At 41.9% G+C, this 20,785-nt stretch overlaps 1 protein-coding gene and 1 long non-coding RNA gene across 2 annotated transcripts in view; one reads left to right on the top strand and one right to left on the bottom strand.

Annotated features, from left to right (window-relative positions):
- Positions 1 to 20,785, top strand: part of LOC110508911 (CREB-regulated transcription coactivator 1) — a 53,020-nt gene that overhangs the window by 15,751 nt on the left and 16,484 nt on the right. The window contains exons 2-5 of the mRNA XM_036966686.1: positions 11,511 to 11,621; positions 15,168 to 15,296; positions 15,872 to 15,933; positions 16,834 to 16,922. Coding sequence (XP_036822581.1) covers positions 11,511 to 11,621; positions 15,168 to 15,296; positions 15,872 to 15,933; positions 16,834 to 16,922 — 391 coding nt within the window. The remainder of the gene's footprint in view (positions 1 to 11,510; positions 11,622 to 15,167; positions 15,297 to 15,871; positions 15,934 to 16,833; positions 16,923 to 20,785) is intronic.
- LOC110508912 lies at positions 1,417 to 4,742 on the bottom strand. Its single transcript, XR_002471374.2, has 5 exons — positions 4,628 to 4,742; positions 3,442 to 3,488; positions 3,205 to 3,231; positions 1,921 to 1,980; positions 1,417 to 1,756 (listed from the first exon to the last, which is right to left on the bottom strand). It is a non-coding gene; the product is annotated as an uncharacterized LOC110508912 (long non-coding RNA).

Raw genomic sequence — 20,785 nt, forward strand, 5'->3', positions numbered from 1 at the left:
AGCCACTCATCTCTACCTTGACAAAATGTAAGTGTTCTCCTCAAACCACAATGCAATTTGGCTCATAAACCACCCGGTTTCCAGTCAATTCGCAAATGTTAGGGCATGTTGTATTAATTGTGATAGGCTCATGTTTTACCGGTACGGCGTACCCACACAATCTTTGCGTACTGGACCATGCCACCTTACTTTCACCCCCTGTGTATATAAGACATCACAGGTGTGCCTACTACATACCTAGCCCAGACAAGCCTGAAGAATAGGACAAATAGACAAGTGAATGTCAGTTCTTTCAGTCGACTGGGTTTGACATTTCACTACTGGACACACCCTTTTTTGCGGTCATAGTTTGGCCAATAAGAGCTTTGTGGATGTATGCCCCACATGTCTATATAACACCCTGCACCGCTCTGGTTTCCTCATTCTTAGCCTCTTCACAAGTCTATTGGGTTACTTGCCTGTTAAGCAGCTTTCTTCAGAAAACTAGCTCTCAATTTAACTGTTTCTTTTAGTGGGGATTAACACCCCAGCACAAAGCATTCAGTGGCTAATTTTCAGGAATTCTGCAGCTTGTAAGAAGTGCTTTTTTTTGTCGGCTAGCTACAGTACACCTGTTGCCTGGCCTACACACAATTGGCATTGTTACCTAGCTAGATCCACTGCTTTCACATCCCGCTAATAGCAGTTTCTCACAAATTGTAGCTTCTTCTACCAGGGATCTCTAGCTCTCAGTCGGTTCCCACCGCTCGGAGTTAGCTAGCTAAACTTTAAGTGTCTTGGCTAGTTGGTGGGCTAACTGGTGTTTTAGCTAGCAACCTCTGGGCTAAACCGCCATTCGATTTGTTTGGCTAGCATGAGCGGTGTTGTTTCTTCAGTGTGTTACCCAGTATTGAAGCACCACCCCTTTCACATTCCCCTGTGAAAGATAACCCACCCATTTGTTCTACCTCGAGTTACTTAGTGCCAACACTTGGCGCTACAGAGGGTAGTGCGAACGGCCCAGTACATCACTGAGGCCAAGCATCCTGCCATCCAGGACCTATATAATAGTCAGAGGAAAACCCATAAAATTGTCAGACTCCAGTCACCCACCCAAGTTATAGACTTTTCTCTTCCACCGCACGGCAAGCAGTACCAGAGTGCCAAGTCTAGGACTAAAATGCTTCTACTCCAAGCCATAAGACTGCTGAACAGTTCATAAAATTGTCACTGGACAATCTACATCGATTTCCCCCCCCCCCTCCCCCTTTGTACATTGCTGCTACTCACTGTTTGTTTGTTACCTATGCATAGTCACTTCGCTCCCACCTACATGTACAGATTACCTCAACCTGTACCCCCACACACTGCCTCGGTAGCCCCTGTATATAGCCTTATGTTATTCTTATTGTGTTACTTTTTATTTTAGTCTACTTGGTAAATATTTTCTTATTGATCTGCACTGTTGGTTAAGGGCTTGTAAGTAAGCATTTCAAGGTAAAGTCCACACTTGTTGTATTCGGTGCATGTGACAAAGTTTGATTTGATCTCTCACGCAATGGCTCGGCTAGCTGGCTATCATCACTCAGGTGCAGTTCTTGTGTCTGTAGCAGTTTTCATGAATGAGTGGATACATAATACATGTTTAAATGACTATGAGACAGAGATAAGGAGACTCTTGCTGTGATGTAAGGTACAACTGAAGGCCCCAATATTCAGTCAGGCAGCTGGAAGCAGATGTTTCACCATCCAGGCCCATGTCACAGCATGCAGAGGTCTGATGGGGAGATGACAAATACATTATCTACCTTGCTAACACATCAAAGCCGTGTTAGCATTTACTGCACATGTTGCTAAACAATCCAACCATTTTGTAAGTGTCAATGATATGAATGGGCAATTCACATACAATATCCACTTCATAAGCATTGACTGTAATACCTCTAGGGTCCTTTGGTTGTCTTGCAGTTTTCTGCTTTCTAGGGATCTTACTCCCTCCACCTGAAATGCAATAACAAAAACATGAATAACAATAATCCTAGTCAGTCAGTTTGGCAAAATGTGCTAATTAAAAACACTCAAGTAAATGTGTACAAGCCTATACAGCCAAATTATACAAAAACAATAGCCGGTTTACAGAAGGGGCATATCTTTCAGTCCCCAATTAATCAACAGGCAGTGTAACATAGTAGTTTGACAGTGTTCAAAAGTCAGTAACAAGTCTAAAATATAGCTAGCAAATATCGTTTTTATTTTCTAGAAACCTAACATTTAGGTAGTGACGATTGTGGGAGTTTTTCCCCCAGCAGTTCTAATTTGGCTAACGTAGTTTATGGCAAACTTTATCAGATGGTTAACTAGCAAATATATTTGTTTTCCCCTCGCATCTAAAGCTGCCTGCTAAAGCTACCGTTAGCCAGTTGATAGTAAAACTAGGATGAACGTCAGAAGCCAGCTTGCTAAAGTTAATTTAGCTGCTGTCAATGGAGTTCGTCTGAAACATCAACTGCCTCCACGTAGAACATCAACTGCCTCCACATAGAACATCAACTGCCTCCACGTAGAACATCAACTGCCTCCACATAGAACATCAACTGCCTCCACGTAGAACATCAACTGCCTCCACATAGAACATCAACTGCCTCCACGTAGAACATCAACTGCCTCCACGTAGAACATCAACTGCCTCCACGTAGAACATCAACTGCCTCCACCTAGAACATCAACTGCCTCCACGTAGAACATCAACTGCCTCCACGTAGAACATCAACTGCCTCCACGTAGAACATCAACTGCCTCCACGTAGAACATCAACTGCCTCCACTTAGAACATCAACTGCCTCCACATAGAACATCAACTGCCTCCACGTAGAACATCAACTGCCTCCACGTAGAACATCAACTGCCTCCACGTAGAACATCAACTGCCTCCACGTAGAACATCAACTGCCTCCACATAGAACATCAACTGCCTCCACGTAGAACATCAACTGCCTCCACGTAGAACATCAACTGCCTCCACATAGAACATCAACTGCCTCCACATAGAACATCTTATCTCTCTGTAACTGTAACATGAATGGTTCCTTAAGGAGAATATGTTCCTCTTCATCCAGGCCATTATACAACTGTAGTTCTTTAAGGGTTGTAATGCGGTCTTCCCCGTCCATCCCAATTACACTAGGGAGGTAAACGGTGCCTTTAAATGTTTGGAGTTCACACCACCTTGCTGCCTCTAGGGTGTCCCTTTTTCTTGAAGAAAAGGGAAGAATAAATATTAAGAGTAGTGCCTCATTGGGTCATCAAGTCAAATTACACCCCACTTTCACAATATCACCATGCAAACAAAAGCCACAATTATTAAAGGGGTTTTCTGTGATATCTATAACTACTCAACAAGTCATCACAACTATTATATTTTGCCATGCATCAAGCCTTCAGCATTACACACAGAGTACATACCCAGTTCACAGCTCTCAGTTCGCTGTGCATTTTGTTTTCAGTATCGTCTAGAAAGAAGACATATTGTGGTCATTAAGTAATGTAGGGAACCTCTAAGGATGTGTGTACAAGAATGAGCTGGATGCTGATGTGCGGTCTTCTTCATCATCCTGAAATATATTGGAGAGGAGCGGGGTAAATACTATACCACTCGTCATATGAGAAAGGGGGGTTTAAAGACTATTTTCACCTCCTTTTTCAATCATTCAACCTCTCTTCTTCAGACCTTAGTAAGTGAATGACGCATTCAATATGAAAATATATTCAGGTCAGTCTGTCTACAGTGAAACAAGTGATTTTAAGGATGCAAATGAAAGGTTTTTATAATGTTCAATACTGACGGCATGGGAAAGTTCTGCAGGAGAACTAGGCACCACCATCGCTTCATTTGCTGCATGTTTTCCTTTGAAAAAGAAAATCGGCCAATCGGATGGGGGTCCCAACTACAACAATAATGATAATAGTTAATACTTTTTTTGAACACAGTTGGAACTGAATTAGTATTTTTCACAACATGTATGAATTTTGCTGGACCAGAAAATGTATTTTCGACTGCAAACACCGTTTCGCACATCAATGTACTCACATGCCAAAAATCTTTCATTGGACACTGTTTCAAAGCAATGTGTATGCTTTCTTCATAAATGTGTTTACGTTTTTCTTATTTAACTTCAGTTTGCAGTGTGGACAAGTTACAATGACTTTTCTTGACTTGCCGTGTATGTTGGAACCTGGTGATTTCATTATTGTATATACTATGGGTAGGCTGTGTAGGCTCGCTCGCACATTTAGAGCCAGCCAAACACATCAAGGCATACATTGAAGAAACACAGAAAATCAACAATCAAATTGATTACATAACTGTACATATAAACCTAGGCTTATTGCTCAAGTAGGCAAATTTGTCCAAATAACATTCCCTCATTGTGAGCAATTAGCTAGCTCACGTGCAAATTAACAGTATGCTAACATCGGTGCAGTAGTTGGTCATATAAACACATACCACTGCACTGGTATAACATTAATATTACAAAGTACATTATGCATAATGACAGTCTCACTCACTTCCATGGTTTATATTTTTATTCATGTAGGTTAGGTTCGATTAAGTTTCGCTTTAGTTGATGTTAATACCGTCCACGTTTACCTCAACTTGGATGACCTTGAAGGAGCCGGGAAGGGTTCGGTTAAACGCGTTTGACCCTGCCCACATTGATCCCTGCCCCGAACTGCACACTGCAGTCAGGGGCTTCTCTAATGGAATGGTGTAGTATTGGCTATGGGCTGGGTCGACTCAGGCTGGGCCTGCCCACCACACATTTTCATTGGTTGAGACCCATTTGCATTCCACCACGTAGCCTGGGTAGTGAAATGTCAGCACGTACATGCAACAGATAAGCTAGCTAGCCACTCTAGCTAGCTAGTTAGCTGGATAACATTCTAGCAAATATGGTCCAATATGTAATGGACAGAAACTGCTTCTCCAATAGAAATTCCAAATCACGCTTGTAAGCATTGTCATGGCAACTTTGGCAAGCTACGCTCATGCGCAGAGACACGTCATCGGGTCTAATGGTCGTCTCGCACTAAACTGCGCATGTACAGGCCGTCAAATCAAAGGCACTCTTTATATATAAAGTTGTTTTTGACACTTTAAAACGTGCCAGTTTGTCACATGGTTTGAGTAATAACAAGTTCAACTACTTAATATATTGTCTCGAATCTAGGTTGTGCCATTAGATTTCGAGAACATTTTGGAACTAAGTAAGAATTGTTCACTTCTCTCATTGACGTCTCAAGCTCCAAACCCCGGCCTGGTCTGCTTCGCAAGTGTTTCCAGAAGTCTTGCGATGTTGCGCCTCTGGGTTTAAAAACTCTGATTTTGACCAATGGGTAAAATGTTAATTCTATAGATAATCATATTAAGAAAACCAATGGTCCAAACCTCATGTCTCTATCATAATCCACTCAAAAGCATGGCCGGTACTACAGTACATATGAGACAGTACATATGAGGACACCAAGGTCCAGACCTATATAATTTTTTCTAATTTGAAATATATATTTTTGTACACAAAAAATCTACATATAAAGTATTTTGTACACAATAAAGAAAATAAATTATGGGTCAACATGTAAATATTGCTTCCAACGTTGATCAAAGATTTGGCTCCCGGAGTTGCGTTTTTAGCAGCACATTCACCACTCTCTCAAACGGCTAACTCCGCCCTCTCACCAGGGCCCGCCCTACCTTACCTCCTTGTCCCTCCAAATAAAATATTGAAATATGGATCATTTGTTTGACCGAGATGCGGCCCGACAGAAAGATACATCAATCTCAGTGAAAGCATCCGTGTGAGCAACACAGTACCCCTCTGTCTTAGTATGTGGAGACCAGAGGTCACCAAAGTATTCCTAGTCAATCACCAATTATTTATGTACAAAAGCCAACAAAAAAGGCTTTGATAAAGGCTTGCGCTTTTTTGTTTTTGTGTTCCGCTGTTGGCGGTATGTGCACTTGATTCAGAAGCCCTGCGCACCGGGTAAAGTGTTCCCATAATGAACCATTTCATTTGTCTGAAAAGACAAACTCTGTGTACTCTGCGGAAGGGAACTCTTAGGCTAAATTAGTGCAGCTACTGAGATGGTCAATCAGATAGCTCAAATCACAGTGCCTACTGTGCTTCCACATCCCCGGCCACAGCGAAGTTCGATACTAGCCTACATAAGATTTAATCACTTTTAAAACCATGACCACAGAGAGACTGTCAAAGAATACAGCAAAGAGCTTCTGTTCTTAGGAATGATTTCATGTTGAATTTGTCATTCATCACTGTCAACACTGTTTTTATTCAACACTACTAGAAAACATAAAATGCACTTCTCCCTACTTTCACTCACTCTGCAACTGCCATGAATGAGTAGCCTAGTGTATCGATAGCCCTGCGTTTTAATTATTATTAGCAGCTCGTACACCCACTATTTTAATATTGAAGAATATTTCACTTTCTCTGCTCATAGGAACAACATACATTTCTACATGAGGCAGATGTGGTGCGACTTGAGATTTGCAGTCAGGTGGAAGACTGTGTCACCTCTCTCTAGTCAGTTCCACCGGAGGAAAGGAAGGACCCTCTGCTGCTCTCTCCGGCTGCTGAGACTAATGCTGTGTTAAAAACAACTGGGAACTCAGGAAAAAAATGAGATCCGACTGGGAAAAATATTTTTAAACGGTCATCCAACTCGGAATTCCAAGTCAGAAACTATTTCACTGACTTCATGATTTGACCTAATTTTTTCCCCCAGAGTTCCCAGTTGTTTTGAAAGCACCATTTACCATCAGATGCAGGCAACATCAGTCCAGTAAAATAAAAAAAGTGAATAATTTGCAAATTATTTACATTTATGCTCAGCTGTGCCTTGCAAGTGCTACACCAACTGATGATCTATTTTGTAATCAAATCTAGAGTTTTGGAATATAATATGTCGGAGAATAACAATATCGGCAGGACAGGCATATAGCCAAACTGCTGTGATAATGTATTAGGTCTACTGCACAAACCTTATTCTTACAGAACTGTTTTTATTAGGTCAATGTTAAAACATTTTAAGTCATGTTTTGAAAAAATCTGAGCGGTAGATCTCAACTTGCTCTTTGACCGCGAAAGTGATCACTGGTGTACACCATGTATCTGATGCTGTCTGGACCAAAAGAGAATGGCATGTCATACTATTTCTGTCAAGACAGCATCAGATACAGTGGGGAGAACAAATATTTGATACACTGCCGATTTTGCAGGTTTTCCTACTTACAAAGCATGTAGAGGTCTGTAATTTTTATCATAAGTACACTTCTACTGTGAGAGATGGAATCTAAAACAAAAATCCCCAAAATCACATTGTATGATTTTTAAATAATTAATTTGCATTTTATTGCATGACATAAGTATTTGATCACCTACAAACCAGTAAGAATTCCTTCTCTCACAGACCTGTTAGTTTTTCTTTAAGAATCCCTCCTGTTCTCCACTCATTACCTGTATTAACTGCACCTGTTTGAACTCGTTACCTGTATAAAAGACACCTGTCCACACACATGTGGCTTTTCAAGAAGCTGATTAAACAGCATGATCATTACACAGGTGCCAATAGGCTACTCTAAAATGTGACATTTTGTCACACAACACAATGCCACAGATGTCTCAAGTTTTGAGGGAGTGTGCAATTGGCATGCTGACTGCAAGAATGTCCACCAGAGCTGTGGCCATAGAATTAAAAGTAATTTCTCTACCAGAAAAACTTAGTTTTAGAGAATTTGGCAGTACGTCCAACAAGCTTCAACCGCAGACCAAGTGTATGGCATCGTGTGGGAGAGCAGTTTGCCGATGTCAACATCTTGTGAACAGAATGCCCCATGGTGTTGCGGTTATGGTATGGGAAGGGTATGGGAAGGCATAAGCTACTGTCCTCGAACACAATTGCATTTTATCGATGGCAATTTGAATGCACACAGATACCGTGACAATGAGACAGCCTATAGGGAGGAGGTCAGAGACCTGGCCGTGTGGTGCCAGGACAACATCCTCTCCCTCAACGTGATCAAGACAAAGGAGATGATGTGGACTACAGGAAAAGAAGGACCGAGCACTCCCCCCTTCTCATCGACAGGGCTGTAGTGGAGCAGGTTGAGAGATTCAAGTTCCTTGGTGTCCACATCACCAACAATCTGTCATGGTCCAAACACACCAAGACAGTCGTGAAGAGGGCACGACAACTCCTATACCACGCGGTGTCAGAGGAAGGCCCAAAGAATTGCCAAAGACTCCTTGCCCATTTGGCAATGTCTGATTTCTGATTGTCTTAACACACCACGTGGTACACCACCAATAGGCTGAGCTTCTCAGTCACTTTTTCTTCACCTCACACAAGGCAACAAAGTATTTTTTTAAATTTTAATATTAAAATTTTACATCAAATGATAGTTCCTCTGGATTTGAAAAATCTTTCCAAAACTCCCAGCCTCGATGTGAAAGAGCAAAATATCATGATCTGATGATCCCATATATCCAGTGGAAGCATTATAAAAATCAGCTGTCTGTCCCGAGCTCACTGGCGCAGGAAACTCTGAGGGCTTGGAATAGGCTTGTTCAGTGGAGACCAACCCTTTCTGAGTGAAGATCACTTCCTGAGTCAAAATGCAAGCCAAAATCTACGGCTCAGATTTGTTTTATTTTTACATTACTTAAAAAATGTAAGCCTATGCAACATTAACCTTTTAAAAACAGTACTGTAGCAATGAGGTTTGTGCAGTAGGCTATATGCCAAATACATTATCACCGCATATTGGCTTTGCTTGAATTGTCGTGCCATTGCATTATGGTTCTGACCATTTAAAAAATATATATATTTCAAAATTTGAGGTAGGCTATATGACACATATATATCACACTCGTAATAGATCAGTTGTTGTATTACTCGTGAGGCACAGCTGAGCGAGCATACATTTAAATATTTTACTGGGCTGATGGGGCCTACATCTGATGATCAGTCTTAGTGCAACCTGGTCTCATAGCATAACCTTAACCCTTTTAGCTAACTCTTCCCCTAACCCAAACCTTAACCCTTTAACCTAACTCCTAAACTTAACTCGAACCTTAACCCTAACCCCTAGTAAACGTTACCGAGCGAGCGAACATTAGACATCTAGTTAGAATTTGTAATATATCATACATTTTGCAAATTTGTAATATATTGTCCATTTAGAAAATTCGTAACATTGTACATTTTGCAAATCGGAACATACCATAGGATACATACCACGGAACATACCATACGATACATTCTACGGAACATACCATACGATACATACCACGGAACATACCATACGATACATACCACGGAACATACCATACGATACATACCACGGAACATACCATACGATACATACCACGGAACATACCATACGATACATACCATGGAACATACCATACGATACATACCACGGAACATACCATACGATACATTCTACGGAACATACCATACGATACATACCACGGAACATACCATACGATACATACCACGGAACATACCATACGATACATACCATACGATACATACCACGGAACATACCATACGATACATACCACGGAACATACCATACGATACATACCACGGAACATACCATACGATACATACCACGGAACATACCATACGATACATACCATACGATACATACCACGGAACATACCATACGATACATACCACGGAACATACCATACGATACATACCATACGATACATACCACGGAACATACCATACGATACATACCACGGAACATACCATACGAAATTAATACATAACATATCATCTTAAATAATGTTGTAGATTTACATACAGAATTATACGAAATGCTCAGAGACCAGGTTGCTCAGCAGAGGGAGAGAGCAAGAGGAGACAGGGGTCCGCCTCTCAACGTCCCTCCGCTCTCCCTTTCCTCTGTTGACACTGACCAAAAAGGGACACCGTCTTCCAGCTGATGGTGAAACTCGAGTAGTACAGCATTATTCCTGCATAATGCACAAATTCATGTTGTTACTCCTATGAAAAGAGAAAGTGAAATATTTCTCGATATTAAAAAAGACCCAATCTGCTAATAATAATGCAAGCCTATCAATACACTTTCCTACTCATTACAGCTGCAGTGTTGGTTGTAGCGTGAGTGGAAGTTTGAAGACTGCACATTTTAATAGCCTCAAAGTGTTGAATAAAAAGTGTTGACAGTGCTGAGTAAGTACATCTCTTTGCTGTATTCTTTGACATTCTCTCTCTGGTCATGATTTGAAACATTTTGAGATATCACAGTATCAACAATGCTGTGGACTTTTTTTTAAGCCTGCTGCTTTACTGTAGACACGGTAATCTGACCCATCCGATTGGCCAGGGCTAGGCCTATAGTGCACTTAATTTGCTTTCCGGGAAGGCAGAGTTTGTTGCTTCAGACACATGAAATGGTTCAAAATGAGAACACTTCAAGGAATTTAGCTCTCTTCTTGGTGACACTCGAGCTGAGGTCAGGAAAGATGAACACCTTGCATCCGCAGAAATGTAGCTGGTCTCTCTCTGCCCTGCCTCTTGAGGATGCGCTCCGTGTCACAGTAATAATGAAAACGGATGATAAACACTCTAGGCTTGGAGTTGTCGTCTCCGCCCGCTGGGGAAGGGACAATGCGGTGGGCTCTGTCCAGCTTCGGGGTAGATGGAACGATGGCCGGACCTAGCACCTCCGCAAAGAAGTCTGACATGAACTTAACTGAGTTCCCTCCAAGTTTCTCTGGTATACCAACAACCTGAAGATTGCAACGATGAGAATGGGATTCCAGGTCATCGGTCTTGTTAATCAGTTTTTGGTTTTCGGAGCTCAGACTGGCAACCATTTTCTCATTCTCATTTTCTCACTATGCGGTTACTGCCATCACACAGGTCATGTTCAAAGCCGTTAAGTTGGTGGCCTTGTTCATCCACAGTGGCTCGGACACCATCCAGGGCGGCGGAGAAGGTGGCCAGAGCAGCATCGATGACAGTTTTGAGCTGAGTGGCAATGGTAGCTGTAAAATCCGATATCAGAACCATACAGAAGTTCTGGAGATCTGTGGGGAGTGTGACCGCATGACTGCGTAACGGTTGGACTGGAGTCTGCGCCAGTACCATTCACGTTTGCCATCGCGGTTGAAACGTTAGTTACAGGTCTTCTGCTCCTCAGATTGTGTGACATTTGAATCAAAAAGGTAATTAACAAACTCATCAATCAAATCTGCTATGTAAGAAAGTGGAATGCAAAGTGAAAATTTGCCAAAATGAACTAATGCGTAAGAGCCTCATCCACAAGCCTCTTCTCCATTCACATGCTCAATTGGAAGCCCCTCCATTTTGTTTTTGATTTATTTGTTCTATTGCCTTTTGAATATTTCATACCTAACATTATCTGACTCCATGTTTGCTTATTGTTTTGTTTCTTCACTCTCTTTATTCAGTTACAGAAGACCCAGTATTTACAGTTGGGACAAAACCGTGGGCAGTATTATGGCGGATCATTGCCAAATGTCAATCAGATTGGAAATGGCACCATTGACATGCCTTTTCAGGTAAGTGTGTTTGTAGGACTCTGATTTGAAATATTTGTGGTCTTACCCTAAATTGAACACGTTTACTCTTTTGTTGACATATATATTGGCTATCATTTACAGTTGAAGTTTACATACACCTTAGCCAAATACATTTAAACTCAGTTTTTCACAATTCCTGACATTTATTCCTAGTAAAAATCCCCTGTCTTAGGTCAGTTAGGATCACCACTTTATTTTAAGAATGTGAAATGTCAGAATAATAGTAGAGTGAATGATTTATTTCAGCTTTTATTTCTTTCATCACATTCCCAGTGGGTCAGAAGTTTACATACACTCAATTCGTATTTGGTAGCATTGCCTTTAAATTGTTCAACTTGGATCAAACGTTTCGGGTAGCCTTCCACAAGCTTCCCACAATAAGTTGGGTGAATTTCGGCCCATTTCTTCTGACAGAGCTGGAGTCAGGTTTGTAGGCCTCCTTGCTCGCACATGCTTTTTCAGTTCTGCCTACAAATTTTCTATAGGATTTAGGTCAGGGCTTTGTGATGGCCACTCCAATACCTTGACTTTGTTGTCCTTAAGCCATTTTGCCACAACTTTGGAAGTATGCTTGTGGTCATTGTCCATTTGGAAGACCCAGCCTAGTGGTTAGAGCGTTGGACTAGTAACCGAAAGGTTGCAAGTTTGAATCCCCGAACAAGGTACAAATCTGTCGTTCTGCCCCTGAACAAGGCAGTTAACCCACTGTTCCTAGGCTTACCTAGTTAAATAAAGGTAAAATAAAACAAATAAAAATGTGACCAAGCTTTAACTTCCTGACTGATGTCTTGAGATGTTGCTTCAATACAGTGCCTTGCGAAAGTATTCTTGAACTTTGCGACCTTTTGCCACATTTCAGGCTTCAAACATAAAGATATAAAACTGTATTTTTTTGTGAAGAATCAACAACAAGTGGGACACAATCATGAAGTGGAACGACATTTATTGGATATTTCAAACTTTTTTAACAAATCAAAAACTGAAAAATTGGGCGTGCAAAATTATTCAGCCCCTTTACTTTCAGTGCAGCAAACTCTCTCCAGAAGTTCAGTCAGGATCTCTGAATGATCCAATGTTGACCTAAATGACTAATGATGATAAATACAATCCACCTGTGTGTAATCAAGTCTCCGTATAAATGCACCTGCACTGTGATAGTCTCAGAGGTCCGTTAAAAGCGCAGAGAGCATCATGAAGAACAAGGAACACACCAGGCAGGTCCGAGATACTGTTGTGAAGACGTTTTAAGCCGGATTTGGATACAAAAAGATTTCCCAAGCTTTAAACATCCCAAGGAGCACTGTGCAAGCGATAATATTGAAATGGAAGGAGTATCAGACCACTGCAAATCTACCAAGACCTGGCCGTCCCTCTAAACTTTCAGCTCATACAAGGAGAAGACTAATCAGAGATGCAGCCAAGAGGCCCATGATCACTCTGGATGAACTGCAGAGATCTACAGCTGAGGTGGGAGACTCTGTCCATAGGACAACAATCAGTCGTATATTGCACAAAGCTGGCCTTTATGGAAGAGTGGCAAGAAGAAAGCCATTTCTTAAAGATATCCATAAGAAGTGTTGTTTAAAGTTTGCCACAAGCCACCTGGGAGACACACCAAACATGTGGAAGAAGGTGCTCTGGTCAGATGAAACCAAAATTTAACTTTTTGGCAACAATGCAAAACGTTATGTTTGGCATAAAAGCAACACAGCTCATCACCCTAAACACACCATCCCCACTGTCAAACATGGTGGTGGCAGCATCATGGTTTGGGCCTGCTTTTCTTCAGCAGGGACAGGGAAGATGGTTAAAATTGATGGGAAGATGGATGGAGCCAAATACAGGACCATTCTGGAAGAAAACCTGATGGAGTCTGCAAAAGACCTGAGACTGGGACGGAGATTTGTCTTCCAACAAGACAATGATGCAAAACATAAAGCAAAATCTACAATGGAATGGTTCAAAAATAAACATATCCAGGTGTTAGAATGGCCAAGTCAAAGTCCAGACCTGAATCCAATCGAGAATCTGTGGAAAGAACTGAAAACTGCTGTTCACAAATGCTCTCCATCCAACCTCACTGAGCTCAAGCTGTTTTGCAAGGAGGAATGGGAAAAAATGTCAGTCTCTCGATGTGCAAAACTGATAGAGACATACCCCAAGCGACTTACAGCTGTAATCGCAGCAAAAGGTGGCGCTACAAAGTATTAACTTAAGGGGGCTGAATAATTTTGCACGCCCTATTTTTCGGTTTTTGATTTGTTAAAAAAGTTTGAAATATCCAATGTCGTTCCACTTCATGATTGTGTCCCACTTGTTGTTGATTCTTCACAAAAAAATACAGTTTTATATCTTTATGTTTGAAGCCTGAAATGTGGCAAAGGGTCGCAAAGTTCAAGGGGGCCGAATACTTTCGCAAGGCACTGTATATCCACATAATTTTCCTCCCTCGTGGTGCCATATATTTTGTGACGTGCACCAGTCCCTCCTACAGCAAAGCACCCCCACAACATGTTGCTGCCACCCCCGTCTTTCACGGTTGGGATGGTGTTCTTCGGCTTGCAAGCCTCCCCCTTTTTTCTCCAAACATAACGATGGTCATTATGGCCAAACAGTTCTATTTTTGTTTCATCAGACCAGAGGACATTTCTCCAAAAAGTACAATCTTTGTCCCCATGCGCAATTGCAAACCGTAGTCTGACTTTTTTAAAGGCGGTTTTGGAGCAGTGGCTTCTTCCTTGCTGAACGGCCTTTCAGGTTATATTGATGTAGGACTTGTTTTACATTGGATACAGATACTTTTGTACCTGTTTCCTCCAGCATCTTCACAAGGTCCTTTGCTGTTGTTCTGGGATTGATTTTCACTTTTTGCACCAAAGTACATTCGTCTCTAGGAGACAGAATGTGTCTCCTTCCTCAGCGGTTTGACGGCTGCGTGGTCCCATGGTGTTTATGCTTGCATACTATTGTTTGTACAGATGAACATGGTACCTTCAGGCGTTTGGAAATTGCTGCCAAGGATGAACCAGACTTGTGGAGGTCTACAATTGTTTTTCTGAAGTCTTGACTGATTTCTTTTGATTTTCCAATGATGTCAAGCAAAGAGGTACTGAGTTTGAAGGTAGGCCTTGAAATACATCCACAGGTACACCTCCAATTGACTCAAATTATGTCAATTAGCCTATCAGAAGCTTCTAAAGCCATGACATCATTTTCTGGAATTTTTCAAGCTGTCTAAAGGCACAGTCAACTTAGTGTATGTAAACTTCTGACCCACTGGAATTGTGATACAGTGAATTAATTATAAGTGAAATATTCTGTCTGTAAATAATTGTTGGAAAAATGACTTGTGTAATCACAAAGTAGATGTCCTAACCGACTTGCCAAAACTCTAGTTTTTTAACAAGAAATTTGTGGAGTGGTTGAAAAACGAGTTTTAATGACTCCAACCTAAGTGTAGGTAAACTTCCGACTTCAACTGTATCTATGTAGCTTGTGACTGGTTTGTTTTGTTGGGGTCTGCAGACTCCCTTTCAAGGTTCAGGTGACACCAGCAGGACAACACGGCATCATGGATTGGTTGACAGAGTTTACCGGGACAGAAACCGCATCACATCCCCACACGGAAGGCCCCTCGACAAACATGGACGCCAAATATCCTTTACTGTCCATTTACGTGACTGTATTTTTATTACACTTAATTTTACAGTCTCTTATGCAACGGAAATTTGATTACGAATGGTAATGGTAATATGGTAATTACACTAATAATATAGTAATTATATGGTAATTACACTAATAATATAGTAATTATATGTAAGTACACTAATAATATAGTAATTATATGGTAATTACACTAATAATATAGTAATTATATGTAATTACACTAATAATATAGTAATTATATGGTAATTACACTAATAATATAGTAATTATATGTAATTACACTAATAATATAGTAATTATATGGTAATTACACTAATAATATATTAATTATATGGTAATTACACTAATAATATAGTAATTATATGTAATTACACTAATAATATAGTAATTATATGGTAATTACCTATTAATTTTATTTATTGAAGCAAGTTCCACTTTGTAACATCTTTAACCAATGTACTTCAATAGCATAGACTGTACTCTATGGCGCCATGGTGTTTTACATCGTTGACTTCAGTTATGCGATGCTACAGATTTGTATTGCCCTTAACCAGGGGTCTCACATTGATAGCTGTCCGTATGGCTCGGTGTATCTGTCACCCCCACCCGACACCAGCTGGAGGAGGTAAGATAATCCAACTATGTTGTGGCATGTGATACTGTTTTGATTTCTTTGTGAAATGTCCCTTGACTTTTCACAACTGAAACATTTAGTCACTCCTAACAACAAACTAGGTGGTGTATGTCTCTTTCTCTGTGCTATAGGACAGACTAGGTGGTGTAAGTCTCTTTCCCTGTGCTATAGGACAGACTAGGTGGTGTAAGTCTCTTTCCCTGTGCTATAGGACAGACTAGGTGGTGTAAGTCTCTTTCCCTGTGCTATAGGACAAACTAGGTGGTGTATGTCTCTTTCCCTGTGCTATAGGACAGACTATGTGGTGTAAGTCTCTTTCCCTGTGCTATAGGACAGACTAGGTGGTGTATGTCTCTTTCCCTGTGCTATAGGACAGACTAGGTGGTGTAAGTCTCTTTCCCTGTGCTATAGGACAAACTAGGTGGTGTATGTCTCTTTCCCTGTGCTATAGGACAGACTATGTGGTGTATGTATCTTTCCCTGTGCTATAGGACAGACTAGGTGGTGTAAGTCTCTTTCCCTGTGCTATAGGACAAACTAGGTGGTGTATGTCTCTTTCCCTGTGCTATAGGACAAACTAGGTGGTGTAAGTCTCTTTCCCTGTGCTATAGGACAGACTAGGTGGTGTAAGTCTCTTTCCCTGTGCTATAGGACAGACTATGTGGTGTATGTCTCTTTCCCTGTGCTATAGGACAGACTATGTGGTGTAAGTCTCTTTCCCTGTGCTATAGGACAGACTATGTGGTGTATGTATCTTTCCCTGTGCTATAGGACAAACTAGGTGGTGTAAGTCTCTTTCCCTGTGCTATAGGACAGACTATGTGGTGTATGTATCTTTCCCTGTGCTATAGGACAAACTAGGTGGTGTATGTCTCTTTCCCTGTGCTATAGGACAAACTCGGACTCTGCATTGCATCAGAGCACTTTGAACCCACAGGATATTTTTGCAGGAGGCTCACAGGACTTGCAGCTTAAACGAGGTGCGTCGGAATTGAACTTGATATACTTTATATGAGTTTTATAAACTGAACAAAAATATAAAACGCAACATGCAACAATTTCAAATATTTTACTGAGTTCGTGGAAGGAAATCAGTCGATTCAAATAAATTAAATCAAATCAAATCAAATTTTATTTGTCACATACCCATGGTTAGCAGATGTTAATGCGAGTGTAGCGAAATGCTTGTGCTTCTAGTTCCGACAATGCAGTAATAACCAACAAGTAATCTAGCTAACAATTCCAAAACTACTACCTTATAGACACAAGTGTAAGGGGATAAAGAATATGTACATAAAGATATATGAATGAGTGATGGTACAGAGCGGCATAGGCAAGATACAGTAGATGGTATTGAGTACAGTATATACATATGAGATGAGTATGTAAACAAAGTGGCATAGTTAAAGTGGCTAGTGATACATGTATTACATAAAGATGCAGTAGATGATATAGAGTACAGTATATACGTATACATACAGTGCCTTGCGAAAGTATTCGGCCCCCTTGAACTTTGCGACCTTTTGCCACATTTCAGGCTTCAAACATAAAGATATAAAACTGTATTTTTTTGTGAAGAATCAACAACAAGTGGGACACAATCATGAAGTGGAACGACATTTATTGGATATTTCAAACTTTTTTAACAAATCAAAAACTGAAGAATTGGGCGTGCAAAATTATTCAGCCCCCTTAAGTTAATACTTTGTAGCGCCACCTTTTGCTGCGACTACAGCTGTAAGTCGCTTGGGGTATGTCTCTATCAGTTTTGCACATCGAGAGACTGAAATATTTTCCCATTCCTCCTTGCAAAACAGCTCGAGCTCAGTGAGGATGGATGGAGAGCATTTGTGAACAGCAGTTTTCAGTTCTTTCCACAGATTCTCGATTGGATTCAGGTCTGGACTTTGACTTGGCCATTCTAACACCTGGATATGTTTATTTTTGAACCATTCCATTGTAGATTTTGCTTTATGTTTTGCATCATTGTCTTGTTGGAAGACAAATCTCCGTCCCAGTCTCAGGTCTTTTGCAGACTCCATCAGGTTTTCTTCCAGAATGGTCCTGTATTTGGCTCCATCCATCTTCCCATCAATTTTAACCATCTTCCCTGTCCCTGCTGAAGAAAAGCAGGCCCAAACCATGATGCTGCCACCACCATGTTTGACAGTGGGGATGGTGTACTCAGGGTGATGAGCTGTGTTGCTTTTGCGCCAAACATAACGTTTTGCATTGTTGCCAAAAAGTTCAATTTTGGTTTCATCTGACCAGAGCACCTTCTTCCACATGTTTGGTGTGTCTCCCCGGTGGCTTGTGGCAAACTTTAAACAACACTTTTATGGATATCTTTAAGATATGTCTTTCTTCTTGCCACTCTTCCATAAAGGCCAGATTTGTGCAATATACAACTGATTGTTGTCCTATGGACAGAGTCTCCCACCTCAGCTGTAAATCTCTGCAGTTCATCCAGAGTGATCATGGGCCTCTTGGCTGCATCTCTGATCAGTCTTCTCCTTGTATGAGCTGAAAGTTTAGAGGGACGGCCAGGTCTTGGTAGATTTGCAGTGGTCTGATACTCCTTCCATTTCAATATTATCGCTTGCACAGTGCTCCTTGGGATGTTTAAAGCTTGGGAAATCTTTTTGTATCCAAATCCGGCTTTAAACTTCTTCACAACAGTATCTCGGACCTGCCTGGTGTGTTCCTTGTTCTTCATGATGCTCTCTGCGCTTTTGACGGACCTCTGAGACCATCACAGTGCAGGTGCATTTATACGGAGACTTGATTACACACAGGTGGATTGTATTTATCATCATTAGTCATTTAGGTCAACATTGGATCATTCAGAGATCCTCACTGAACTTATGGAGAGAGTTTGCTGCACTGAAAGTAAAGGGGCTGAATAATTTTGTTAAAAAAGTTTGAAATATCCAATAAATGTTGTTCCACTTCATGATTGTGTCCCACTTGTTGTTGATTCTTCACAAAAAATACAGTTTTATATCTTTATGTTTGAAGCCTGAAATGTGGCAAAAGGTCGCAAAGTTCAAGGGGGCCGAAAACTTTCGCAAGGCACTGTATGAGATGAATAATGTAGGGTATGTAAACATTATATTAGGTAGCATTGTTTAAAGTGGCTGGTGATATATTTTACATCATTTCCCATCAATTCCCATTATTAAAGTGACTGGAGTTGAGTCAGTGTGTTGGCAGCAGCCACTCAATGTTAGTGGTGGCTGTTTAACAGTCTGATGGCCTTGAGATAGAAGCTGTTTTTCAGTCTCTCGGTCCCAGCTTTGATGCACCTGTACTGACCTCGCCTTCTGGATGATAGCGGGGTGAACAGGCAGTGGCTCGGGTGGTTGTTGTCCTTGATGATCTTTATGGCCTTCCTGTGACATCGGGTGGTGTAGGTGTCCTGGAGGGCAGGTAGTTTGCCCCCGGTGATGCGTTGTGCAGACCTCACTACCCTCTGGAGAGCCTTACGGTTGTGGGCGGAGCAGTTGCCGTACCAGGCGGTGATACAGCCCGACAGGATGCTCTCGATTGTGCATCTGTAGAAGTTTGTGAGTGCTTTTGGTGACAAGCCGAATTTCTTCAGCCTCCTGAGGTTGAAGAGGCGCTGCTGCGCCTTCTTCACAATGCTGTCTGTGTGGGTGGACCAATTCAATTTGTCTGTGATGTGTACGCCGAGGAACTTAAAACTTACTACCCTCTCCACTACTGTTCCATCGATGTGGATAGGGGGGTGTTCCCTCTGCTGTTTCCTGAAGTCCACAATCATCTCCTTAGTTTTGTTGACGTTGAGTGTGAGGTTATTTTCCTGACACCACACTCCGAGGGCCCTCACCTCCTCCCTGTAGGCCGTCTCGTCGTTGTTGGTAATCAAGCCTACCACTGTTGTGTCGTCCGCAAACTTGATGATTGAGTTGGAGGCGTGCGTGGCCACGCAGTCGTGGGTGAACAGGGAGTACAGGAGAGGGCTCAGAACGCACCCTTGTGGGGCCCCAGTGTTGAGGATCAACGGGGTGGAGATGTTGTTGCCTACCCTCACCACCTGGGGGCGGCCCGTCAGGAAGTTCAGTACCCAGTTGCACAGGGCGGGGTCGAGACCCAGGGTCTCGAGCTTGATGACGAGCTTGGAGGGCACTATTGTGTTAAATGCCGAGCTGTAGTCGATGAACAGCATTCTCACATAGGTATTCCTCTTGTCCAGATGGGTTAGGGCCGTGTGCAGTGTGGTTGAGATTGCATCGTCTGTGGACCTATTTGGGCGGTAAGCAAATTGGAGTGGGTCTAGGGTGTCAGGTAGGGTGGAGGTGATATGGTCCTTGACTAGTCTCTCAAAGCACTTCATGATGACGGAAGTGAGTGCTACGGGGCGGTAGTCGTTTAGCTCAGTTACCTTAGCTTTCTTGGGAACAGGAACAATGGTGGCCCTCTTGAAGCATGTGGGAACAACAGACTGGGATAGGGATTGATTGAATATGTCCGTAAACACACCAGCCAGCTGGTCTGCGCATGCTCTGAGGGCGTGGCTGGGGATGCCGTCTGGGCCTGCAGCCTTGCGAGGGTTGACACGTTTAAATGTTTTCCTCACGTCGGCTGCAGTGAAGGAGAGTCCACATGTTTTGGTTGCGGGCCGTGTCAGTGGCACTGTATTGTCCTCAAAGCGGGCAAAAAAGTTATTTAGTCTGCCTGGGAGCAAAACATCCTGGTCCGTGACGGGGCTGGTTTTCATTTTGTAATCCGAGATTGACTGTAGACCCTGACACATACCTCTTGTGTCTGAGCCGTTGAATTGATATTCTACTTTGTCTCTATACTGACGCTTAGCTTGTTT

This window comes from Oncorhynchus mykiss, chromosome 28 (assembly GCF_013265735.2).
Source record: "Oncorhynchus mykiss isolate Arlee chromosome 28, USDA_OmykA_1.1, whole genome shotgun sequence".
Classification (NCBI taxonomy): domain Eukaryota; kingdom Metazoa; phylum Chordata; class Actinopteri; order Salmoniformes; family Salmonidae; genus Oncorhynchus; species Oncorhynchus mykiss.